Source organism: Suncus etruscus, chromosome 14 (genome assembly GCF_024139225.1).
Source record: "Suncus etruscus isolate mSunEtr1 chromosome 14, mSunEtr1.pri.cur, whole genome shotgun sequence".
Lineage (NCBI taxonomy): Eukaryota > Metazoa > Chordata > Mammalia > Eulipotyphla > Soricidae > Suncus > Suncus etruscus.
The window spans coordinates 92830668-92851026 of NC_064861.1; the positions used below are offsets into that span (position 1 = coordinate 92830668).

General features: G+C 59.1%; 2 protein-coding genes across 3 annotated transcripts in view; both read left to right on the forward strand.

The window, feature by feature from the left end:
• Positions 1-58: 58 nt before the first annotated feature.
• Positions 59-8725, forward strand: PRRG2 (proline rich and Gla domain 2). Its single transcript, XM_049786209.1, has 7 exons — positions 59-92; positions 1565-1665; positions 2856-3031; positions 3142-3181; positions 6973-7111; positions 8126-8263; positions 8634-8725. Exons 2-7 carry the CDS (start codon positions 1578-1580, stop codon positions 8650-8652), a joined length of 600 nt encoding a protein of 199 aa, XP_049642166.1. The 5' UTR covers positions 59-92; positions 1565-1577; the 3' UTR covers positions 8653-8725.
• A 1289-nt stretch (positions 8726-10014) lies between these two features.
• PRR12 (proline rich 12) overlaps positions 10015-20359 on the forward strand; it is a 35750-nt gene continuing 25405 nt past the window's right edge. The window contains exons 1-6 of one of the 2 annotated variants that reach the window (XM_049786168.1): positions 10015-10125; positions 11926-12038; positions 13067-13228; positions 13355-14961; positions 15784-16638; positions 18014-18683. In XM_049786168.1, coding sequence (XP_049642125.1) covers positions 10040-10125; positions 11926-12038; positions 13067-13228; positions 13355-14961; positions 15784-16638; positions 18014-18683 — 3493 coding nt within the window. In that variant the 5' untranslated portion in view covers positions 10015-10039. Of the gene's footprint in view, positions 10126-11925; positions 12039-13066; positions 13229-13354; positions 16639-18013; positions 18684-20359 lie in introns of both variants that reach the window. The other variant, XM_049786167.1, reaches the window with a different exon arrangement.

A 20359-nucleotide genomic window follows, 5' to 3' on the forward strand; every position in this document is an offset into this window, starting at 1 on the left:
GCAGGTTCCCCTCCCTTCGCCCCGCACACCAACTTCCGGTATGCTTAGGGGACCGGAAGCGGCGCTGCCCCGAGTTTCGGAGGAGAGCCCGAGTAAGTCCTCTCTTCTATTCTTCCTCTCTTCCCCCCGGAAACGCGAGTGACGACGCGATGGTTCCGGTCGGTGGCTAAACTAAGGCGCAAAAGGGCTGCGAGGTTCAGTGCTCGCTGCGGCGTGTGTCCCCGGAGGGGGCGACTTCCCCGGCTTGTCCCTTGGCTCTGCCCCTTTGCAAGTCCAAGCTGGACAAATTCCGCTCCTCCAAGTTGGAAAAGTCACTTTTCCAACCTCATTTCTCCTTTTTTTTTTTTTTTAAGTTTCCCTCTCCAGTAAGACGCGATTAGGGGGGTCAGGTGGGAGTCACGGTTCTGGCATTGAAGCGTTTTGCTTTGCACGGGTTCGAGCCCCGCCAGCATCGCTGAAGGTTCCCTGGGGTCTCCCCCCACCCACTCCAGGGTGGACCCCTGAGCGCAGAAGCAGGAATAAGTCCAATGCATTGCGGTGGGGGGTGTGGCCCCCCAAAACTAGGTGACACATGGCACAATTAACCAGGGGCCTACCTGTCCCTATTTTCAGAGTCCAGAGCTCTTGAAATCGTCTCTGGAAATTGCATCTTAATGTGACCTTGTCACATACCCCTGGGACCCAGGTTTCCTGTTCCTGCCAGTTTTTCCACCTGAGGGTATCTGGAAGCTTCCAAATGTGTCTCCCTGGGTCTGGTGGGTTCCTAGGGCCATGGGGAGGCAGGAAGAGGCTTGCCCAGTCCCCTGTGTCGCTGCCGGCCTGTCATTCATCCCAAGGTCCCTTTAAGTAACTTGTCCCTTACCTGAGTCCCGCCCTGGGCAGGGCAGGTAGCCAAGAACACGCCCCCCCCTGCCAGAGTCCGGGAGCTGGGGATTCCTGAAGACTGGGGTACCCATCCAGCCTGTCCCTTTCCCCTCCCCTTCATCCCATCCCTGCCCCCCTTCGCAGCTGGGACACCCCAAAGGTTCAGATCCAAGAGGGAGAAGGGAACACCACCGAGTCTGAGCAGGTGAATGTCTTTGGAGGTAGAAGGAGGTAGGGAGACCCTGCTCCCCACTCCTCTGGGACTCAAGACCTTAGGACTTTAGGACATGGGCTCACCCCAAATCCCTCTGGAGCCCCCCAAAGAAAAGCTTTTTCTGGTTGTTTCTGTGATTATTGATTTCTGTGGGTGGATGTGGCAATGGGCGGAGAGAGCAGAGGTTCTCAGATGACTGGGAAATACCAGCTGACTCCTGTCACCCCCTGTCACCCTGGGGTGAGGTTCTGAGTGCTGTCGGGCCACTCGGGGGTGAGGGAAGAGGGACAACCTGCCTTTACTCCAGTCCAGACTGGAGGGCCCTGGGCAAGTCCTTTTAGTTGTCCCCCACTGTCCCAGGGGATGGGAAAGTGAAACTGGGCTGACAGCAGAGCTCCCTGGACCAGGTCCCACTGGGTCACTCCGCAGGGGAGAGGGGACCCAGAATCTGGGGTTTGAGTGCCGACCCTGTCTTCCTGCTTCCAGCACCCCCCAAATTATGAGGGGCCACCCCTCGCTGCTGCTGCTCTTCGTGGGATTGGTCACCTGCCTCGATAGTGCCTTTGATGGAGAGGAGGAAGACCAAGGTGAGTACTGGGGGGCGGGGGGGAGAGGCACACTAATAGCTAGATGCTGACACCACTTGAGCCAGGAGCACTTGAATTGATTTTCTGCCCATTCCCAGATTCTATTTGTCTCTGGATCCCCACAGTTCTGGGAATCTTTTTTTTTGGCTACACTTAGTACTCAGGAGTTACTTCTGGCAGGCATGGGGAACCATATGAGATGCCAGGGATGGAACCTGGGGTTGGCCTTGTGTGAGGCAAACATCCTACCCACTATGCTATCGCTCTGGCTCTTCTTTTTTCTTTTTCTTCTTTTTTTTTGGGGGGGGGGGGCACACTCAGCGGCGTTCAGAGGTTATTCCTGACTCTGTGCTCAGAAATTGCTCCTGGCAGGCTCGGGAACTGAATGGGATGTTGGGGATCGAACCTGGACCTGTCCTGGGTCAGCCGCGTGTAAGGCACACACCCTACCACTGAGCTATAGCTCTGGCCCGTGGAATTCTTTATTATTATTTCTGTTTGTTTGTTTTTTGGGCCACACTCAGAAGCACTCAGAGGCTACTCTTGACTCTGAACTTAGAAATTACTTCTGGCAGGTTTGGGGGACCATATCGGATGCCAGAAATCAGACCTGGGAAGGATTTGCCACATACAAGTCAAACAAATGCTCTACCACTGTGCTAGCGCTCTGCCCACTTTATTATTATTATTTTGGTTTCTGGTTTTTGGATTACACCTGGTTGTGCACAGGGCCAGCTCCTGGCTCAGCACTCAGGAATCACTCCTGGTGGTGTTCAGGTGACCCCATGGGATGTCGGGGATCGAACCTGGGTCAGCCGTGTGCAAGGCGTAAACACCCTTCCCCACTGTATTATGGCTCCAATCTCAGAATCCTTTCTTTGTACTTTGGGCATCCACCCAGCCACCCTTGGCCTTGGGCTCAGGGATCACTTCCCTGGACTTGGGGGACCCTCTGTGTCGCCCTGTTGATTTTCTTTTTTTTTTTTTTGGTTTTTGGGCCACACCCGGTAACGCTCAGGGGTTACTCCTGGCTATGCGCTCAGAAGTCGCTCCTGGCTTGGGGGACCATATGGGACGCCGGGGGATCGAACCGCGGTCCGTCTCCTAGGCTAGCGCAGGTAAGGCAGGCACCTTACCTCCAGCGCCACCGCCCGGCCCCGCCCTGTTGATTTTCTATCCTCCCGGCCCAGGCATCTTCCTGGACTCCCCAGAGGCTCAGAGCTTCTTGGTCAGCCATCGAAGGGTCCCCCGAGCCAACCACTGGGACCTGGAACTCTTCACGCCCGGGAACTTGGAGCGGGAGTGCATCGAGGAAAAGTGCTCCTATGAGGAGGCTAGGGAGTGCTTTGAGGACGATACTCTGACGGTGAGGCTAGGGGTCAGCCTGGGGGGAGTCTCAGAAATGAGGCAGTGCTCTGTCTCTGGGGTCACCCGGACTTTCCTTCCCCCTTGCTGACTCCTTCCTTCCCTTTGCAGAAACGCTTTTGGGAGGGCTACGCCCATAATGGCAAAGGAGGTGAGTGGAGGCTTGACCCCTTACAGACCCTGGCCCCCCAAGGCTGGGTCCCTCCTACCCCCCCACAGCATATTCCATATCTATTCCAGGCATTTTCAGTTCTTGAATGTGGGTGTTAGAAATCACACTCAGGGTCCCGGAGAGATAGCAGAGCGGTGTTTGCCTTGCAAGCAGCCGATCCAGGACCAAAGGTGGTTGATTCGAATCCCGGTGTCCCATATGGTCCCCCGAGCCTGCCAGGAGCTATTTCTGAGCAGACAGCCAGGAGTAACCCCTGAGCACTGCCGAGTGTGGCCCAAAAAAACAAAACAAAACAAAACAAAACAAAAAAAAAGAAATCACACTCTCAGGGCCCGGAGAGATAGCAGAGCGGTGTTTGCCCTGCAAGCAGCCGATCCAGGACCAAAGGTGGTTGATTCGAATCCTGGTGTCCCATATGGTCCCCCGAGCCTGCCAGGAGTAACCCCTGAGCACCGCCGAGTGTGGCCCAAAAACCAAAAAAAAAAAAAAAAAGAAATCACACTCAGGGGCTGAGAGATAGCATGGAGATAGTGCATTTGCCTTGCATGCAGAAGGACGGTGGTTCAAATCCTGGCACCCCATATTGTCCCCTGAGCCTGCCAGGAGCAATTTCTTAGCATAGAGCCAGGAGTAACCCCTGAGCGCTGCCGGGTGTGATCCAAAAACCAAAAACCAAAAACCAAAAAAAAAAAAACGAAGTCTCTCTCTGTCTCTCTGTCTCTGTCTCTCTGTCTCTCTGTCTCTCTGTCTCTGTCTCTCTCTCTCTCTCTCTCTCTCACACACACACACACACACACACACACACACACACACACACACACACACACGGAGTTTGGGCAGAGCCGTAGCACAAGAGGGAGGGCGCTTGCCTTGCCCATAGCCAACTCAGTTCAATCCCAGCATCCCATAGGTTTCCATGAATGTGACCCCTGCCAGCAATTATTCCTGAGTGCAGAGCTGGAAATTGCCCTGAGTATCGCCAGGTGTGGTTTCCCAAGCCAACAAAAAAAAGGAGTCACCCCTGCAAATCCACCTCCAGCCCCTCACTCACTCCAAGACCTCCCAGCAGGGGAAGTGGGCCAGAGGGAAAAATGGCAGCCCCTCAGTCCTCCCTGAGCCTGCACCACCGCAGTCAAACTGGGTGGCTGGGCCAGGTTGCTGGGAGGCTGCCCTCTAGCAATAGGCCTGGAGGCCTGTGACGCCTCATCTGGCCTGTTTTCCCCACGGACACCCCCTTATACTCTCGAGTTGTGAGGCACCACCAGGACAGCAGCCTCGTTGCTAAGGGGGCAGCTCCTTAGCAACAAGGAGGCCAGGCCTGATGGCAGCTGCAGCCCAGCTACCTGGCTGGGCTCCCCTCCCCCTAGCCCATCCCGCAGGGCCTGGTTGCTAAGGAGGCCTTCTCCCTAGCAACCACATCCAGTGGGGCTCTGGACCCCCAGCCTCCTGCCCATGGGAGGCCTCCCTCGGGGACCAGTGGCCTTGAGGCCTGGTTGCAAGGGCCGGAGCCGCCCTTGGAAGGCCCGTCGCTAGGGGACTTAACATCTACCCGATGACCGGTCCAGGTCCCTCTAAGCACTCTGAATCCAGCCCCAGCCCATGAGGGTGTGCAGTGCCTTTGCTTAAGGGGTGCCCCACCCACCCAAGCCAGTGTCTTTCCCCCTGACTTTTCCTCTTCTCTTCTCAATAATTTGGCTTTAGGGAGTTCAGGATGGATTTAGGTGGAACACACAGGCTTTGAATGCCCCACACTAGGGTTCCTTCCAGTCCCCCCACCAAAGACAAAAAAGCAGACAAAAACTAGGCCTTGTGTTGACCAAGCAGAGATGCTTCCCAGCAAAGTCCTCCCCGGCAACCTGCCTGGGCCAGGGGAGGTCCCCCAAATTCTTCCCTTGAGAAAGGACATTTCTTTTGGCGAATGCAGCTGCCGCCCCTAGAGGCCACTTCCTTCTCCTCGGGGAGCCTGTTTGGTAAAGTGGCTGCATTCCAGGGGTTCCGGGTGGGGGTGGGGAAGGGGCGAAGGGGTAGGGGTAGACTGTGGAGAATCTGTTGCCAGGCCCCCCTCCAGGCCTCCCTTGCCTGGTAGGATTTGAATTTCCTGTCCTTGTGAATGGCTTTTATTTTGTTTTATTTTGTTTTCTGGTGCTGGGGGGAGATGGGGGGCTAAGCTCAAGGTTGGGGGGGTCATAGGGAGTCATTCAGGGCTCTTAAAGGTACTGGGGGGAGGAATTTGGTGATGCTGGGGGGTCAAAGTGAGATGACTGAAAAAAGGCTCCTCTGAGCCTAGGAATTATTATTATTATTATTATTATTATTATTATTAGGTATTTTTGAGTCACATTCAGCAGCGCCCAGGGTTCCTCCTGGCTCTTCTATGCTCAGAAATCGCTCCTGGCAGGCTCAGGGGACCATATGGGATGCCAGAATTCGACTCACCATTCTTCTGCATGCAAGGCAAACACCCTATCTCCATGTTATTTCTCCCTCCCCGAGCCTAGGAATTTTTATTTATTTATTTATTTATTTATTTTATTTTTGGGGCCACACCTATTTGATTCTCAGGGGTTACTCCTGGCTAAGCGCTCAGAAATCACCCTTGGCTTGGGGGGATCATATGGGACGCCGGGGAATCGAACTGCGGTCCTTCCTTGGCTAGCACTTACCTCTAGCGCCACCTCACTGGCCCCGAGCCTAGGAATTTTTAATTTTGTTTTTAGTTTTGTTTTGGGCCACACATGGCTCTGCACTCAGGAATTATACCTCAGCTAACCCTGGTGGTTGGTCCTGTAAGACAAATGCTCAAACTATTGTGCTATTACTCTGGTCCCCAAGAGGTCTTTTTTGGGAGGATTATTTGGGCCACACCCAGTTGTGGAATAACTCAGAGTTATTCCTGGCTCTGCACTCAGAAATTGCTCCTGGCAGGCTCTGCTGACCATATGGGATGCTGGGGATCAAACCTGTGTCTGAGTCTGTCCTGGGTCAGTTGTGTGCAAGGCCCTACTGCTTTGCTATCTCTCCAGCCCAGGGATCATTTCTGGTGTGATTCAAGTGACCATATGGGGTAGTGGGGGTTGAACCCTGGTTGACTGTCTGCAGAACAGGTGCCTTCCCTGCTGTATTATTGCCCTGGCCAACATCCGGGCTCTCTTTGCTTGTTTTGTTTGGGGGAATCACACCCGGCCAGTGCTCAGGTATTACTACTGGCTCTGCATTCAGGAATTCCACCTGGTCATGCCCGGGAGATCATATGGGATATTGGGGATCGAACCTGGGTCGGCTGTGTTCAAGGCAAATGCTCTCTTCACTGTGCTTTTGCTTGACCTCAAGATTAGGGGTCTTGGGCCGGGCGGTGGCGCTGGAGGTAAGGTGCCTGCCTTGCCTGCGCTAGCCTAGGACGGACCGCGGTTCGATCCCCCGGCGTCCCATATGGTCCCCCAAGAAGCCAGGAGCAACTTCTGAGCGCATAGCCAGGAGTAACCCCTGAGTGTCACAGGGTGTGGCCCAAAAACCAAAAAAAAAAAAAAAAAAGATTAGGGGTCTTGAATCCCTGGAATGCTGGGAATTTTCCCAGCCTGGGGTTCGGGCGTTTTGTGCCCATTTTGCAGAGCAGGAAACAGAGACTCAGGGAAATGGGGTAAGTTGCCTGAGGTCAGCGGGCTAGGAAGTGACTTCTGGCCTGTGCTCCTCGTTGGACAGGTGTGTGTGTGGGGGTACCTGGTAGCCCAGAACGCAGTGGCTCCCCGATTCCTTTGCCTCCTTCCCAACAGGGCGCGACCGAGTGGACGTGGCGGGCCTGGCTGTGGGGCTGACATTTGGGTTCCTGCTGATTCTCATGGTGGGCCTGGGGGCCTTTTGGTATCTCCACTGGAGACGGCGAAGAGACCAGCTGCATGCCTGTCCTCAAGAGTAAGGGATCACTGAGGGTGATTGATGGGGGGGACAGCGTTGAGGGGGGACAGTGGTGAGACCGGCCTAAGATTGGAAGATGCTGAGACAAGTCAGTTGTCAGCTCTGTGAAGGGTGAATGAGTGTGTGTGTATTTGTGTTGGAGGGGTCTGTCTCCATTCTTGGATTCTACCTAATAGGCTACTGTCTTTACCTTGGCTGGGCCTGTGGTGAGTGGGAGTATGTGGTATGTACGTTTCATGATGACAGTGTGTAGCTGCATGCATGTGCAGGAAGCCGTGGCTAGGTGTGTCCTTCTGCATGCCTACATGCTATGGATTGAACCCAAGGCTGAGTGCCCGTGGCATTCTGCTATCTGCTTCTCTGCCAGATGTGCTGCCCTTTCTCTCCATGTGTCTTGCCCAAAGGCAGAGTCCAAAAAGGGGACCAGAGAGAGCATACTGGAAGTCAGGCCTCAAATTCCACAGGTGTGGTTCAAGCCCCCAACATGCCTGGGGGCCCTAGAGCACCGCCAAGGGTCCCTCCTGAACAAAGAGTTAGGAATAACTCCTAAACACCTCCAGTGTAGTCCTAACCCACTTGTCTCCCCAAAGGAAAGGAAGAGGAAAGTTTGTGGGGTCTGGGACTAGTTAGGAAGTTTCTTCTGGGAGTGGATCCGGAGGTCTGTGAGCAAGTGTAACTCTAGGTTTGTGACTATGCCTGCCCATAGCACCCTGGGGTTTTCTTTCTCCATGATTGGGGCTTGTGTGTGTGTGTGTATGTGTGTGTGTGTGTGTATGTGTGTGTGTGTGTGTGTGTGTAGGCGACAGTGCTCAGGGCACGAGATGGGGATACCGAGGATGGAACTTGAGTGGTCTTCGCGTAGAGCAAGCCATATATATGTATATAGATGTATATATATCCATATCCATCCATCCATCCATCCACCCACCCACCCACCCACCCACCCACCCACCCATCCACTATAGCTGGGGCCTACATTGCCCCTTTTAACTGCCCACTATTTTATCTCAGGTTCGAACCTATGACTCCGGAGAGCTCCTTAAGCTCGCCAACGCCCTTGATACCACCCCCACCTCCGGGTCTGCCTACATATGAGCAGGCGCTGGCGGCTTCTGGGGTGCACGATGCACCTCCACCCCCTTACTCCAGGTATCAAGCCAGGCTGGGGCTCTGAGGCTGGGCCTCCGGGGGCGGAGCTTGGCCTGGGGGCGGAGTGAACACTAGGCGGGAGGAGCTTGTGCTCGGGGGCGGGGCTAGAGGACGAGAGTCCCGGGAAGGGGAGGAGCTTGAACTAGGGGCGTGGCGTCAAAGGGGCGGGTGCTCCTGGGGAGGAACTTGGAGAGGAGGCGGGGCGTTGGATGAAATTAACCCATTCTGGGCGGGGCTTACACGAGAGGCATGGCCACAAGCGGCGGCAGTGGGTGGGACTAGTGCGTACGAGTCCCGGGATTGGCTGAGCGGACGTCGGGGGCGGGGCGAGCCGATCTCTGACTCCCCGCGGTGCATCCTCCTCTTGCAGCCTCCGGAGGCCTCACTGAAAAGGTGCTTCGGAGTCGGGCTTCCCGGGATCGTGCCCCAGGGTCACCCCGGATTCCGGAAGACCCCCTCCCCCCGGCCTCGGGGTGGGGTCCTCCAGCCCCGACGCCCCCGCCTCGGCCGGCACACGTGTTTCCGCCGCAGACAGAGGCGAGCCAGGCAGGACCCGGGGCCCAGCGACTGCGTCCCGCGCTCTCCTGCCCCCGCAGTGGCTGCCACCGCCAGCAAGTGCGCAGGAGCCCGGACCTGCCTGCAGGCCACCCCACCACCGGCTCCCATCTGTGCTGGGGACCCGATCGCCCTGCAAGAGACGCTCCGGGTGTTGCGTGCTTGGTCTTGGGGTTGCCGATTATGCAACAACAGCACCCCGTGTCTATGTGTGTTATATATGTGTGTGCTGGAATTGAGTCCCTTCCCGAAATAAAATATTTTTTGGAAAAATAAAAGACACCCCTCAATCCCCCCCAAATCAAAAGAATAAAAAAGAAAAGTGAAATTGCAAAAAAAAAAAAAAAAAAAAGTCAAAAGGCCCGAAAGCGCCTTCCGTGGTGCGGCTGCGCGCTCCGGGGCTGGCTCCTTTTTCCGGACCCGACACCCCCAGGCCCCGCTCGCTCCGCTCCGCTCTCTGCCGGGCTCCGGCTCGCTCGCTCTTTTTTTGCATTTGCACGGGATTGTGGGAGGAAGCGGAGCGCAGCCAGACACCCCGCCGCCCGCCCCCCAGCGTCCCCTCCCCCTGCCCAGCCAGCCAGCCGCCTTGTGCAAAGATGGCTGCACCGTGAGGCCGGCGAGGAGGAGGAGGAGGAGGAGGAGGAGGAGGAGGCGGAGGAGGAGGCGGCGGCGGCGGCGGCGAGGGCGAGGGCGAGGGCCAGCGAGCTCACCCAGCAGCGCACCCCCGGGCCTGGGCCTAGGCCGCCCCGGGGTGCCCCCTCCTGCCCTCCCTCCCTCCCTCCAGCCCTCCCCTTCCCTCTGGGGCGCGCCCCCCACCCCGATCGCTCTCGCCCGCCAGCCGAGCCGAGCCAGCCCGGGCAGAGGCAGCGATCGGGGGGCTCCTCTCCCTCCAGGGGAACCCCCTTCCCCCCTCCGTCGCCCTCCTCCTCCTCCGCTGGGCGGCTGCACCCCTCCCCGCCCTCCCTCGCCCCTCCCTCCCTCGCTCCTTCCCTCCCTCCCTCCCTTCCCCGCCCGGGGCCTTCCCGGGCCTTTCCGCGGCTGCAAAGAAAAAAAAGCGAGCGGAGGGAGAGGAGAGAGGGAGAGCGAGCCAGCCAGCCAGCCAGCCGGGGGGGGACGAAAAGCAGCCGCGGAGGGGAGCGCGCGCGGGGCGCCCCCTCCCTCCCTCTCTCCCTCCCCCCGTCCCTCCCTCCCCCTCCCCCCAATTTCCACCGCGGCCAATTCATGGACAGGAACTACCCCAGCGCCGGCTTCGGGGACCCGCTCGGCGCCGGGGCGGGATGGAGTTACGAGAGGTCAGCCAAAGCTAGGTAAGGCGCCTGGGGAGGCCTTGCGGGGGATGGGGCCACGGTTTGGGGGTGTGGGGGCCCCCCCGAGCTGAGCTGAGCTGAGCTGGGCCCGGTCTGGCCCAGCCCGGCCCGGCCCGGCCTGGCCCAGTCCTGGCAGGCAGGCAGGCAGGCAGGCGCCTCGCGTGCATCGCAAACTCGTTTCCCTCCGGCTTGCATTGCTTTGCTTTGCAAGGGAGCGGCCTTGCTCGCCTTTTTTCATTTTTTTGCAAAGCCCTGGCCACCCCGACCGCCGCCCGAACCCCCAGTTTGCAAATTGCAAACTCCGGCATGCAAAAGGGGGGAGCTGCAGCGTGGAGGGAGGTTTTGCAAAAAAATAAAAATTAATAATAATAATAATGATGATTTCAAACGAGAAGGCCTTGGGAAAGGATGGGAGGGACTGGTGGACGGAGCAAGCAAGGCCTAGATTTCCCCCCCCCCGACCCCCCAACAGTCCATCCGTGGATTCCCGGTTGGCCGACCCCTCCCTGCCTCCCCCTGGCTTTTGGCGCCTGCAAAAGCGTTTGGAAAGGGAAAGGCGAGCAGATCTCCCAAAACACGCAGGCCTGGGGGGGCCCGCCCCCCCTTCCCGGGTCCTATTGTTCCGGGACGACTAGACGCGAGGCCGCGCCACCCGGCGGGGCTTCTCTCTCTCTTTCTCTCCCCCCCCCCCACACACCCCAAATTCCGCGCGCAGAGTGGGCACGGGCCCCGCCCCCTTTGGAACTGGGGTTGTTTGTAAAGTGGGGGGGCCGTGGCAGGAGACACGCCCCCTTTGATTCACCCCCCCCTCCATCCTTTTCCATTCCATCCCATCCCAGGCCTACAATCCTCGATGATAGGCCTGAGTGTGGGCCAGGGCCCGGAGCTGGAGCGGTTGCATGGGAAACTCCGATGTTTTAGGGTGCTGGGGGGGCCCTGTGGTTTGTGTGGCCGGAGAATCTGCCCTTTTCCTGTGGTTGATTGCTCCCTGGCCCTCACTTTTCACCTTAACCCTGGAGCCCTCACCCCTTTCTCTTCCACACACCTGGGGGTGGGTTCCTAGTAAGACTGAGCTTGACCTCCTTCCCCCCCCCCAGGTGTGTTATATTAGGATTTTTCCTTGTGACCTCCACACCCCGGCACCCCCCAATTCCCCTCCCGCCCCTGTTGAGTTGCATATTCCTTTGCACACATGCCTGGCTTTGCATGGGCTTATGCATTTGAATCCCAAGCCTGGGGGATGGACGTGGTTCGTGTTCGCACTTGTACCTGGCTGGTACTTTCCCTACTCCTGTCCCTTCTTCTCCATTCCCCCGCTTCGCTTCCCCCCCAACCCCAAGCCATGCAGTTCCTCTGTCTCCCGCTCCCAACTCCCTAGTTGCTAGCACACACACACACACACACACACACACACACACACACACACACACACACCTTTTGGGCTCCCACGTGTTTAGAAGAGGGGGGCATCCTTAGGCAGGCACCTTTGTGTTACCTGCACAGTGGGGGCCCTTGGTAGGAGGTCCAGCCAGGCCTTTCTCATTTAAACTGAACCCCATCCTCCATCCCTTGCCCACCCCCACCCCCCAGTCAGTGTTTTGTCTCTATAGCTGTGTTTTTTAAATGGGGGAAGCTATCTAGGTGTCCAACTTTGCTGGGGCTTTTGCCTTTAGGATAACCCCCCCATTACAACTCAAGGACCCCTCCCAAATCCTTAGGATATTGGCTGAGTTTTCTTCTCCCGGGCCAATTCAGGGAATATTCTAATATTCTAACGTTTGCTTCTCCCCCTCAACCCAGCTTGGTCTATGGCAGCTCCAGGACCTCGCACCCTGAGACGGACATCTTGCACCGCCAGGCCTACGCGGCCCCCCACCCACTGCAAAGCTATGCCACTAACCACCATCCAGCAGGTATGGGCCCTCCCAAGCCCCGCCCCACCAAGGCCATGACCCGCCCCCAAGGCAGCTGATTGGTTGCTGAAAGTTCCACCTCCTCCTCATTGGTCAGGCCGACGGTTTGGGCCCGCCCCTTGCCAGCTCCTATCTGATTGGTTGCTGGGAGGCTGCTGGCCTCTATTTCATTTCACTCCAGGTCTCTGGCCCTGCTCTGCCTCTTTAGTTCCTGCTGGTCCCTCCCTGCCCAAGGGCCCCCAAAATCCTCCTCTTCACCCAGTTTTTTCTTCTGTTCTAGCACCCCACTTCTTACCTTGCCCCCCAAGTCTTTCCCCTCTGGACTTACACCCTTCTCTTGCTCTTAGGTTCTCTGAAGTCTTTCTTCCGGATTTCCTTTCTTTCTGATTGGTTGGGCCTTTGCCCCGCCCCTTCCTTCCCTCTAGCGCTTCTGATTGGCTCCCTTGAACCTGGACCATAGAGTTGTCCAGTCTGATTCTTGACCTTCTGGTTGGCTCCCTCTTTCCCCCTTCAACCCCCAACTTGGTCCCCTATACCCTCCAACTTGGCTCCAGTTTTCCCATTCCCCTTTTTTGGGCTGCAATTATCCCCAAACTTTGCCCTTCCCCTCCAGCTCACCCTGACCAGAGTGTCTTTTCCCTCCTGTTATTATTATTATTATTGTTATTGTTGTCATTATTTTGGATTTTGAGTGATACCTTGCGGTGCTCAGAGATCCTGGCTCTGAGCTCAGGGATACTCCTGGTTGTGCTCAGGGGATGCAATTGGGATGATGGGGACTGGACCCAGATTGGCCCCGTGCAAGGCAACACCCTCCCCACTACGTTATTGCTTCGCCCCAGGATTGCAAACCATTCTCTTTCCTCTGTCCTGTTCATTCCCCTTTCTCCCTTCGAGTCCTACTTCCTCAGGCGACTCTCCCACTTCTCTGAATCTGCTCTCCCCTTTGCTTGAATTTGCTTTGCTCTTTGCGTTTACATTTGCTCCTGCCCTCCCTTTGCTCACTCTCTTCCCCCATCTCTGGCCAGGCCTCTCTGGACTCTTTGACACTGGCCTCCACCATGCAGGCTCCGCCGGGCCTGACCCCTCCGTCATGAACCTTATCTCGGCCCTGGAATCCCGGGGCCCCCAGCCCGGCCCCTCTGCGTCCTCGCTTCTCTCTCAGTTTCGCAGCCCTTCCTGGCAAACAGGTAAGCCCGGCGTCGACTCCTACCTTTACCTCTATTTTCTCCTCCCTTCCTGACCCCAAGAGTCTGGGGTGGGCCGGGCAGGCCGGTGGTCTGTTCTGACCTCTGGTCTCCTGCTGCCCTTCCCAGCCATGCACACTCCAGGCCCCACGGAGCTCTTCATCTCCGGCGCCCTGCCTGCTTCCAGCACCTTCCCGTCTTCCTCCGCCCTGTCAGCTTACCAGCACCCGGCCTCCTTCGGCAGCCGCACTTTCCCCGTGCCCTCGTCCCTCAGCCTGCAGGACCCCCCGTTCAGTCCCCCAGCTAACGGGCTCCTCTCCCCCCATGACGTGCTCCACCTGAAGCCGTCGCAGGCCCCGACGGTCTCATCCTCACTGGGATTTGAGCGCCTGGCGGGCAGTGGCGTCCTGGGGCCCGCAGGGCTAGGCCCGGCTCAGACCCCTCCTTACCGTCCGGGCCCTCCAGATCCGCCACCCCCTCCCCGTCACCTCCCTGCCCAGTTCAACCTCTTGGCTTCCTCTTCTGCTGCCGCTGCTGCCGAGCAGTCCTCCCCACAGCTCTACAACTTCTCAGGGGCTGCCCCGGGTCCCCCGCCCCCCGAGAGGGCCCTGCCCCGGCAGGACACGGTCATCAAGCATTACCAGCGGCCGGCCAGTGCCCAGCCCCCGCCCCCTGCCCATGCCCTCCAGCACTACCTGAGCTGTGGGGGCAGCTACCCCTCCATGAGCCACCGGGCCAACCTAGCCTGCAGCCCCCTTGGTGGCGGGGAGCCCTCTCCGGGCGCCGGCGAACCCAGTAAGGCCGGGCCCAGTGGTGCCACCGCTGGGACGTCTGGCCGGGCAGCGGGCCCCGATGCTGCTGGGGGTGGTGGGGCTGGAGGTGGCGGTGGCTACCGGCCCATCATCCAGTCTCCCGGTTATAAGACTGGCAAAGGCGGTTATGGAGCTGCTGCCGGTGGTGCCAGCCGGGCCCCCCCACCCCGCTCCACTGCCACCCCCAAATGCCAGAGCCTGGGGGGTCCCACGGCTGCCTATGGTACCGGGAAGGCCTCCGGGGCTGGTGGGGCGGCCGGCCAGGCTTATTCTCCTGGACAGCCCCAAGGGTTGCTCGGCCCCCAGGCCTACGGGCAGGGTTTTGGGGGAGGCCAAGCGCAGGACTTGAGCAAAGGCCCTGGCTACTCCGGTGGTCCCCCGCAGCCCCCCAGTGGTCCCCCGCCTCCTGGCCTGGCCACGTGTCAGAGCTACTCCCCCGACCAGCTACAAGGGCAGCTGTATGGGGTGCAGGGGGAGCCCTACCCCGGGCCCGCCGCCCACTCCCAGGGCTTACCCACTGCCAGCCCCTCGCTCAGCTACAGCACCGGCCACTCACCGGCGCTGTCTGGCCACGGCGGGGGCTGGGGGCCCAGCTCCCTGGCCGGGGGCGGTGAGGCCAGCCCCTCTCACATCATCCGGCCCCTGCAGTCCCCCCCTGCCCCTGGCCGGCCACCTGGCGTGAGCTCCCCAGGAGCCCCTGGGAAATATCTAAGCTCCGTCCTGGCTTCTGCCCCGTTCCTGGCTCCCCCCGGGGCCGGCAGCTATGCCGGGGGTACGGGGGGCTACAAGGGCAAAGGGGACGGCTCCGAGCTGCTGGCAGGCCCCGGGGGGCCCCCGACGGAGCGCACGGAGGACGAGGAATTCCTCATCCAGCATCTCCTGCAGGCGCCCAGCCCCCCGCGGACCTCAGGGGCAGACAGCCTGGTGGGTGAAGACGGGGCGGCTGATGCGTCCAAGGGACTTGGGGGGAGCGGTGGGGCCGGGGGTCCCCCGGGCACACCCTACGAGCTGGCCAAGGAAGACCCCCAGAGGTACCACCTGCAGAGCGTCATCCGCACCAGTGCCAGCCTGGACGAGGGTGCTACGGCCGCCCTGGAGCTGGGCCTGGGGAGGCTGAAGGAGAAGAAGAAGGGGCCAGAGCGGGGGGGCGAGACCCCCGAGGGGCTGGCCACGTCCGTCGTCCACTATGGCGCCGGGGCTAAAGAGTTAGGGGCCTTCCTGCAGAAGAGCCCCCCACCCCCGGCCCCCTCTGCCCCGCCAGCTCCGCCACCCCCACACGGCCTCCTGCTGGACGCAGGGGGCCCTGACCTCCCGCTAGTGCTGCCCCCTCCACCCCCACACCTGCTCCCCTCGGTCCTCAGCCATGCCCCCAGTCCCTCCCCGAGCGCCCCCAAAGTCGGTGTCCACCTCTTGGAGCCGACCTCTCGGGATGGGGCGTCCCAGCCTCCACCACCTCCCCCGCCGCCGCCCCCCATGCCTCTCCAGCTGGAGGCCCACTTGAGGGGCCATGGCCTGGAGCCGGGGGCCCCCAGTCCCCGCCTGCGCCCCGAGGAGAGCCTGGAGCCGCCCGGGGCCATGCAGGAGTTGCTGGGGGCCCTGGAGCCGTTGCCCCCTGGGCCTGGGGACACACCCACCGCTGAGGGCAAGGATCCCGTGGCAGCCTACCGCAGCCCCAGCCCACAGGGCCCCAAGGCACCCCGGTTTGTGCCGCTCACTTCCATCTGCTTCCCCGACTCCCTGCTTCAGGACGAGGAGCGCAGTTTTTTCCCCACCATGGAGGAGATGTTTGGGGGTGCTGCCGCGGACGACTACGGCAAGGCCGGGGCCCCCGAGGACGAGGGCGACCCCAAGGCGGGCACCGGGCCACCTCCAGGCCCTGCCACTTACGATCCCTATGGGGCCTATTGCTCGGCCCGGGCGCCCGGAGCCGGGCCGGACACGCCGGGGCTGGGCCTGGACCCCAGCAAGCCGCCCGAGCTGCCCTCGACAGTTAACGCTGAGCCGCTGGGCCTGATCCAGAGCGGACCCCACCAGGCGGCACCCCAACCCCCGCCGCCGCCACCCCCGCCGCCCCCCGCCTCGGAGCCCAAGGGAGGCCTCACCTCGCCCATCTTCTGCTCCACCAAGCCAAAGAAGCTGCTCAAGACGTCGTCCTTCCACCTGCTGCGACGCCGTGACCCCCCATTCCAGACCCCCAAGAAGCTCTACGCCCAAGAGTACGAGTTTGAGGCCGACGAGGACAAGGCTGACGTGCCGGCCGACATCCGCCTGAACCCCCGACGCCTGCCCGACCTGGTCTCCAGCTGCCGCTCGCGCCCGGCCCTCTCGCCGCTGGGTGACATCGACTTCTGTCCCCCCAACCCGGGCCCCGACGGGCCCCGACGGCGAGGCCGCAAGCCCACCAAGGCCAAGAGAGATGGACCACCCCGACCCCGGGGCAGACCCCGCATTCGCCCACTGGAGGTACCCACCACTGCCGGCCCTGCCTCGGTGTCCACTCCCGCCGATGGTGCCAAGAAGCCGAGAGGTCGGGGCCGAGGCCGGGGCAGGAAGGCCGAAGAGGCGGGAGGCACCCGGCTGGAGCCCCTAAAACCGCTGAAGGTAAAGAAATTGGCTTAGGGGCATTTGGGGAGATGAGGCTGGGTGGTGCAGTGCACCAGGGTTTTTGCAGGTTTGATTTCTGGGTCCCCCTGAGAGGCAGGGGAAACAGTTTGATGACAGAAGTTACCTTCTGATGGGGGAGGATCTGGAGATGCCTGCGTTCTGGTCCTGTGGAGGGACATACTGGAAAGTTGCCCCAAATTTTGGGCTGGAGAGAAGTCAGGAGAGATCGGGGAGGCCTAATGGGAAGGGTGGCTTGTTTTGTGTCTCTAGAATTTGGGAGGAGTCTGGGGTGGTAGAATTCTAAGTCTGGCCACTTGGGGCCGGGGAGGTGGCCCTGTGGTTGAGCATAAGCCTTGCGTGTGTGGGATCTACTTTTGATCTTCTGCATGGCACAGAAAGGGAAAAAGTTGGGGATGCTGGAGCATAGCATAGGAGGGAGGGCATTTGCTTTGCTCGCAGTCAACTCAGGTTTGGTCTCCGGCCTTCCATAGGGTCCCCTGCCCCCCAGCACTATCAGAAATAACCCGAGTGCTGCCAGTTGTGTCCCAAAAAACAAAAAGAAAAAAGAAAGTACATGGGGTGAGGTGCTAATCTTACGTGCAGCCAGCCCCTTGGATTGGACCTGACACCATAAAGGGTCCCATAAATAACAACCTTGTGACCTCTTTGAGCACAGAGCCATGAATAAACCCTGAGCTCCACTGCCTATGAATCCCCACCAGAAATAGTAAAATAAAAATTGGTATTATTGGGGCTGGAGAGATAGCATGGAGGTAAGGCGTTTGCCTTTCATGCAAGAGGTCATCGGTTCGAATCCCAGCGTCCCATATGGTCCCCCGTGCCTGCCAGGAGCAATTTCTGAGCATGGAGCCAGGAGTAACCCTGAGCACTGCCGGGTGTGACCCAAAAACCACAAAAAAAAAAAAAAAAAAAAAAAAAAAAAAAAAAAAATTGGTATTATTTATTTAGTTTTGCAACTATACCTAACAGGGCCCACTCCTGCTTTGGTGTTTGGGTCCCATTTTTGGTGGATCAGAAACAGGCCTCTTACATGCAAGGCACTTGTTTCTTTCCACCTAGCCCAGAAATTTTTTTTTTTAATTTCTTTTGAGGGAGCCCACACTTGATGATCAGGGGTTACTACTAGCTCTGTGCTCAGGGAACCTGATGAGATGCTGGGGGGGGGATCTATCCCATGTCAGCCGAGTGCATGGCCAAAGCCCTCCCTGCTGTCCATCTCTCCAGCCCCAGAATTGAGGAGTTTTTGCGGGACTTTGGGAATGAATGAGGGTGTTGGCCCAATGCCTGGGGGTGTGTGAGGCAGGCCCAGCTGGCCGAGTGGCCGCTGACGCCTCACTGCCCCCATATCTAGATCAAGCTATCTGTACCCAAGGCTGGCGAGGGGCTCGGCCTGGCGCCTGGCGACCTGGTCTCAGCCACCGACCACAACAGTCTGGACTCAAGCCTGACACGGGAGAAGATCGAGGCGAAGATCAAGGAGGTGGAGGAGAAGCAGCCAGAGATGAAATCGGGGTTCATGGCCTCCTTCCTGGACTTCCTCAAATCGGGCAAGCGCCACCCACCCCTCTACCAGGCCGGCCTGACGCCCCCGCTCAGCCCCCCCAAGAGCGGGCCCCCCACCGTGCCCGCCCGGGTTCTGCAGCCACAGCCCCCCAGCGCCCCGGCTGTGCCGCACCCGCCACCTACTGGCGCCTTCGGGTTAGGGGGCGCCCTGGAGGCGGCGGAGAGTGAGGGGCTAGGGCTGGGCTGCCCGTCGCCTTGCAAGAGGCTGGACGAAGAGCTGAAACGCAACCTGGAGACTCTACCATCTTTCTCCTCCGACGAGGAGGACTCGGTGGCCAAGAACCGGGACCTGCAGGAAAGCATCTCCTCGGCCATCTCTGCCCTGGATGACCCACCCCTGGCCGGGCCCAAGGACACGTCTCCACCAGACGGGCCCTCTCCGCTGGCCCCCGAGGCTGCTGTGCCCGGCCCGCCCCCTCTCCCGGGTCTCCCCAGTGCCAACAGCAACGGCACACCAGGTAGGCCGAGCTTGGGTGGTGGAGGTGTGTGGCGTGAGGAAAGGGATTTTTGGGGGGAGGCTATGAGTGAGAGTATAGAGATAGCGTTCAGGAGAACTGGTTGGATCCCTGGCACCCTATGGGGTCCCCTAAGCACTGCTAGGAGGGATTCCTGAGCACAAAGTGAGGGGTAAGGCCTGAGCACCTCCAGGTGTGGCCCCAGAACAGAAAAAAAAAATAAAATACCTGGCAGCTCTCAGGGGCTACTCCTGGGTCTGTGCTCAGAAATCGCTCCTGGCAGGCTCTGGGAACAATATATAGGCTGCAGGGATTGAACCTGAGCAATTCCCAGGTTGTTCACATGCAAGGCAAGTAGCCTACCCACTGTGCTGTTGTTCCAGACCCCTTTTTTAAAAATTTTGTTTGGGGGGGACTTGGGCCATATCAGGCAGCACACAGGGGCCTTGTGCTCAGGAATTTCTCCTGGCAGGCTCGGGGACCCTAAGGGATGCTGGGGATTGAACCTGGTTCAGCTGTGTTCAAAGCAAACTCCCTCCCTGCTGTCCTATTGCTCCAGCCTCTGGGGTTGGTGCTGCTTTAACCGTACTAGTGCTCACAATTACTCTTGGCTCTGTGCTCTCTGTTCACTCCCAGTGGTGCTTGGGGCAGCCCATGACAATTTTGGGGACCAGGTATGGATCTAGAGGTGGAGCTTGTGCTCAGTCTTAAACTTTGTCCATCTCCAGTCCTTCTGGAAGGAGGGTCAGCAGCATGTGAGGACAGGGCTGCTTTCTCATTGCCCAGAGATGCTTGGCACACAAGCAGGGGGAGTTGAGGAAGGTTCAAGAACATAGTCGGGACAGGGCAGGGTATAGTGAAGGGTATGGGCAGGGGCTTTGTATTGGGGTGGGGGTTGGGGCCACACCCACTGGAGCTCTGGGCTTACACCTGGCTCTGTGTTCAGAAATCACTCCTGGCAGAGCTCAGGGGACCCCATGGGATTCCGGGGATCAAACCCGGGTCAGCCGCATGTATGTAGGGTTAAATGACATACTGCTGTGCTATCGCTCCAGTCCCCAGGGCAGCGGATTTTGAGTCTGCTGGGTGCTATGAGCCATGGGAAGGTTCTCCCGACCTCAGGTGCTCCTCATGTGATAACGGGGCAGGAAGAAAGGTTTGGGGGTGCAGTGGGGAGTACTTGTGAGTTAGCAAGTGAGAAGTTGGTGGACCAGGGACTTGGCCTGGCTGGGTGTGGCCTGTTTTGCCTCAGCCGAGCCTCCAGGGGTGGCTCTGAGCATCAGGTAACCCCTGAGCACTGCTGAGTATGCCCCCTATGCCCGAGAGAGAAAGATCAGGAACAGGAATTTTAAGGAAAAAAAAAAAGAGAGAGAGAGAGAAAAAAGGGGCCGGTGAGGTGGCGCTATAGATAAGGTGTCTGCCTTGCAAGCGCTAGCCAAGGAAGGACCTCGGTTCGATCTCCCGGTGTCCCATATGGTCCCCCCAAACCAGGGGCAATTTCTGAGCGCTTAGCCAGAAGTAACCCCTGAGCATCAAACGGGTGTGGCCCCTCCCCCAAAAAAAGGAATTTTCAGGAAAGCCTGTAGTGGGGTGTGAAAGAGGGTTTTGGTCCATTTCTATTTTATGGGTCACACCTGGCAGTGTTAAAGTATGACTCCTGGCTCTATGCTCAGAATTTC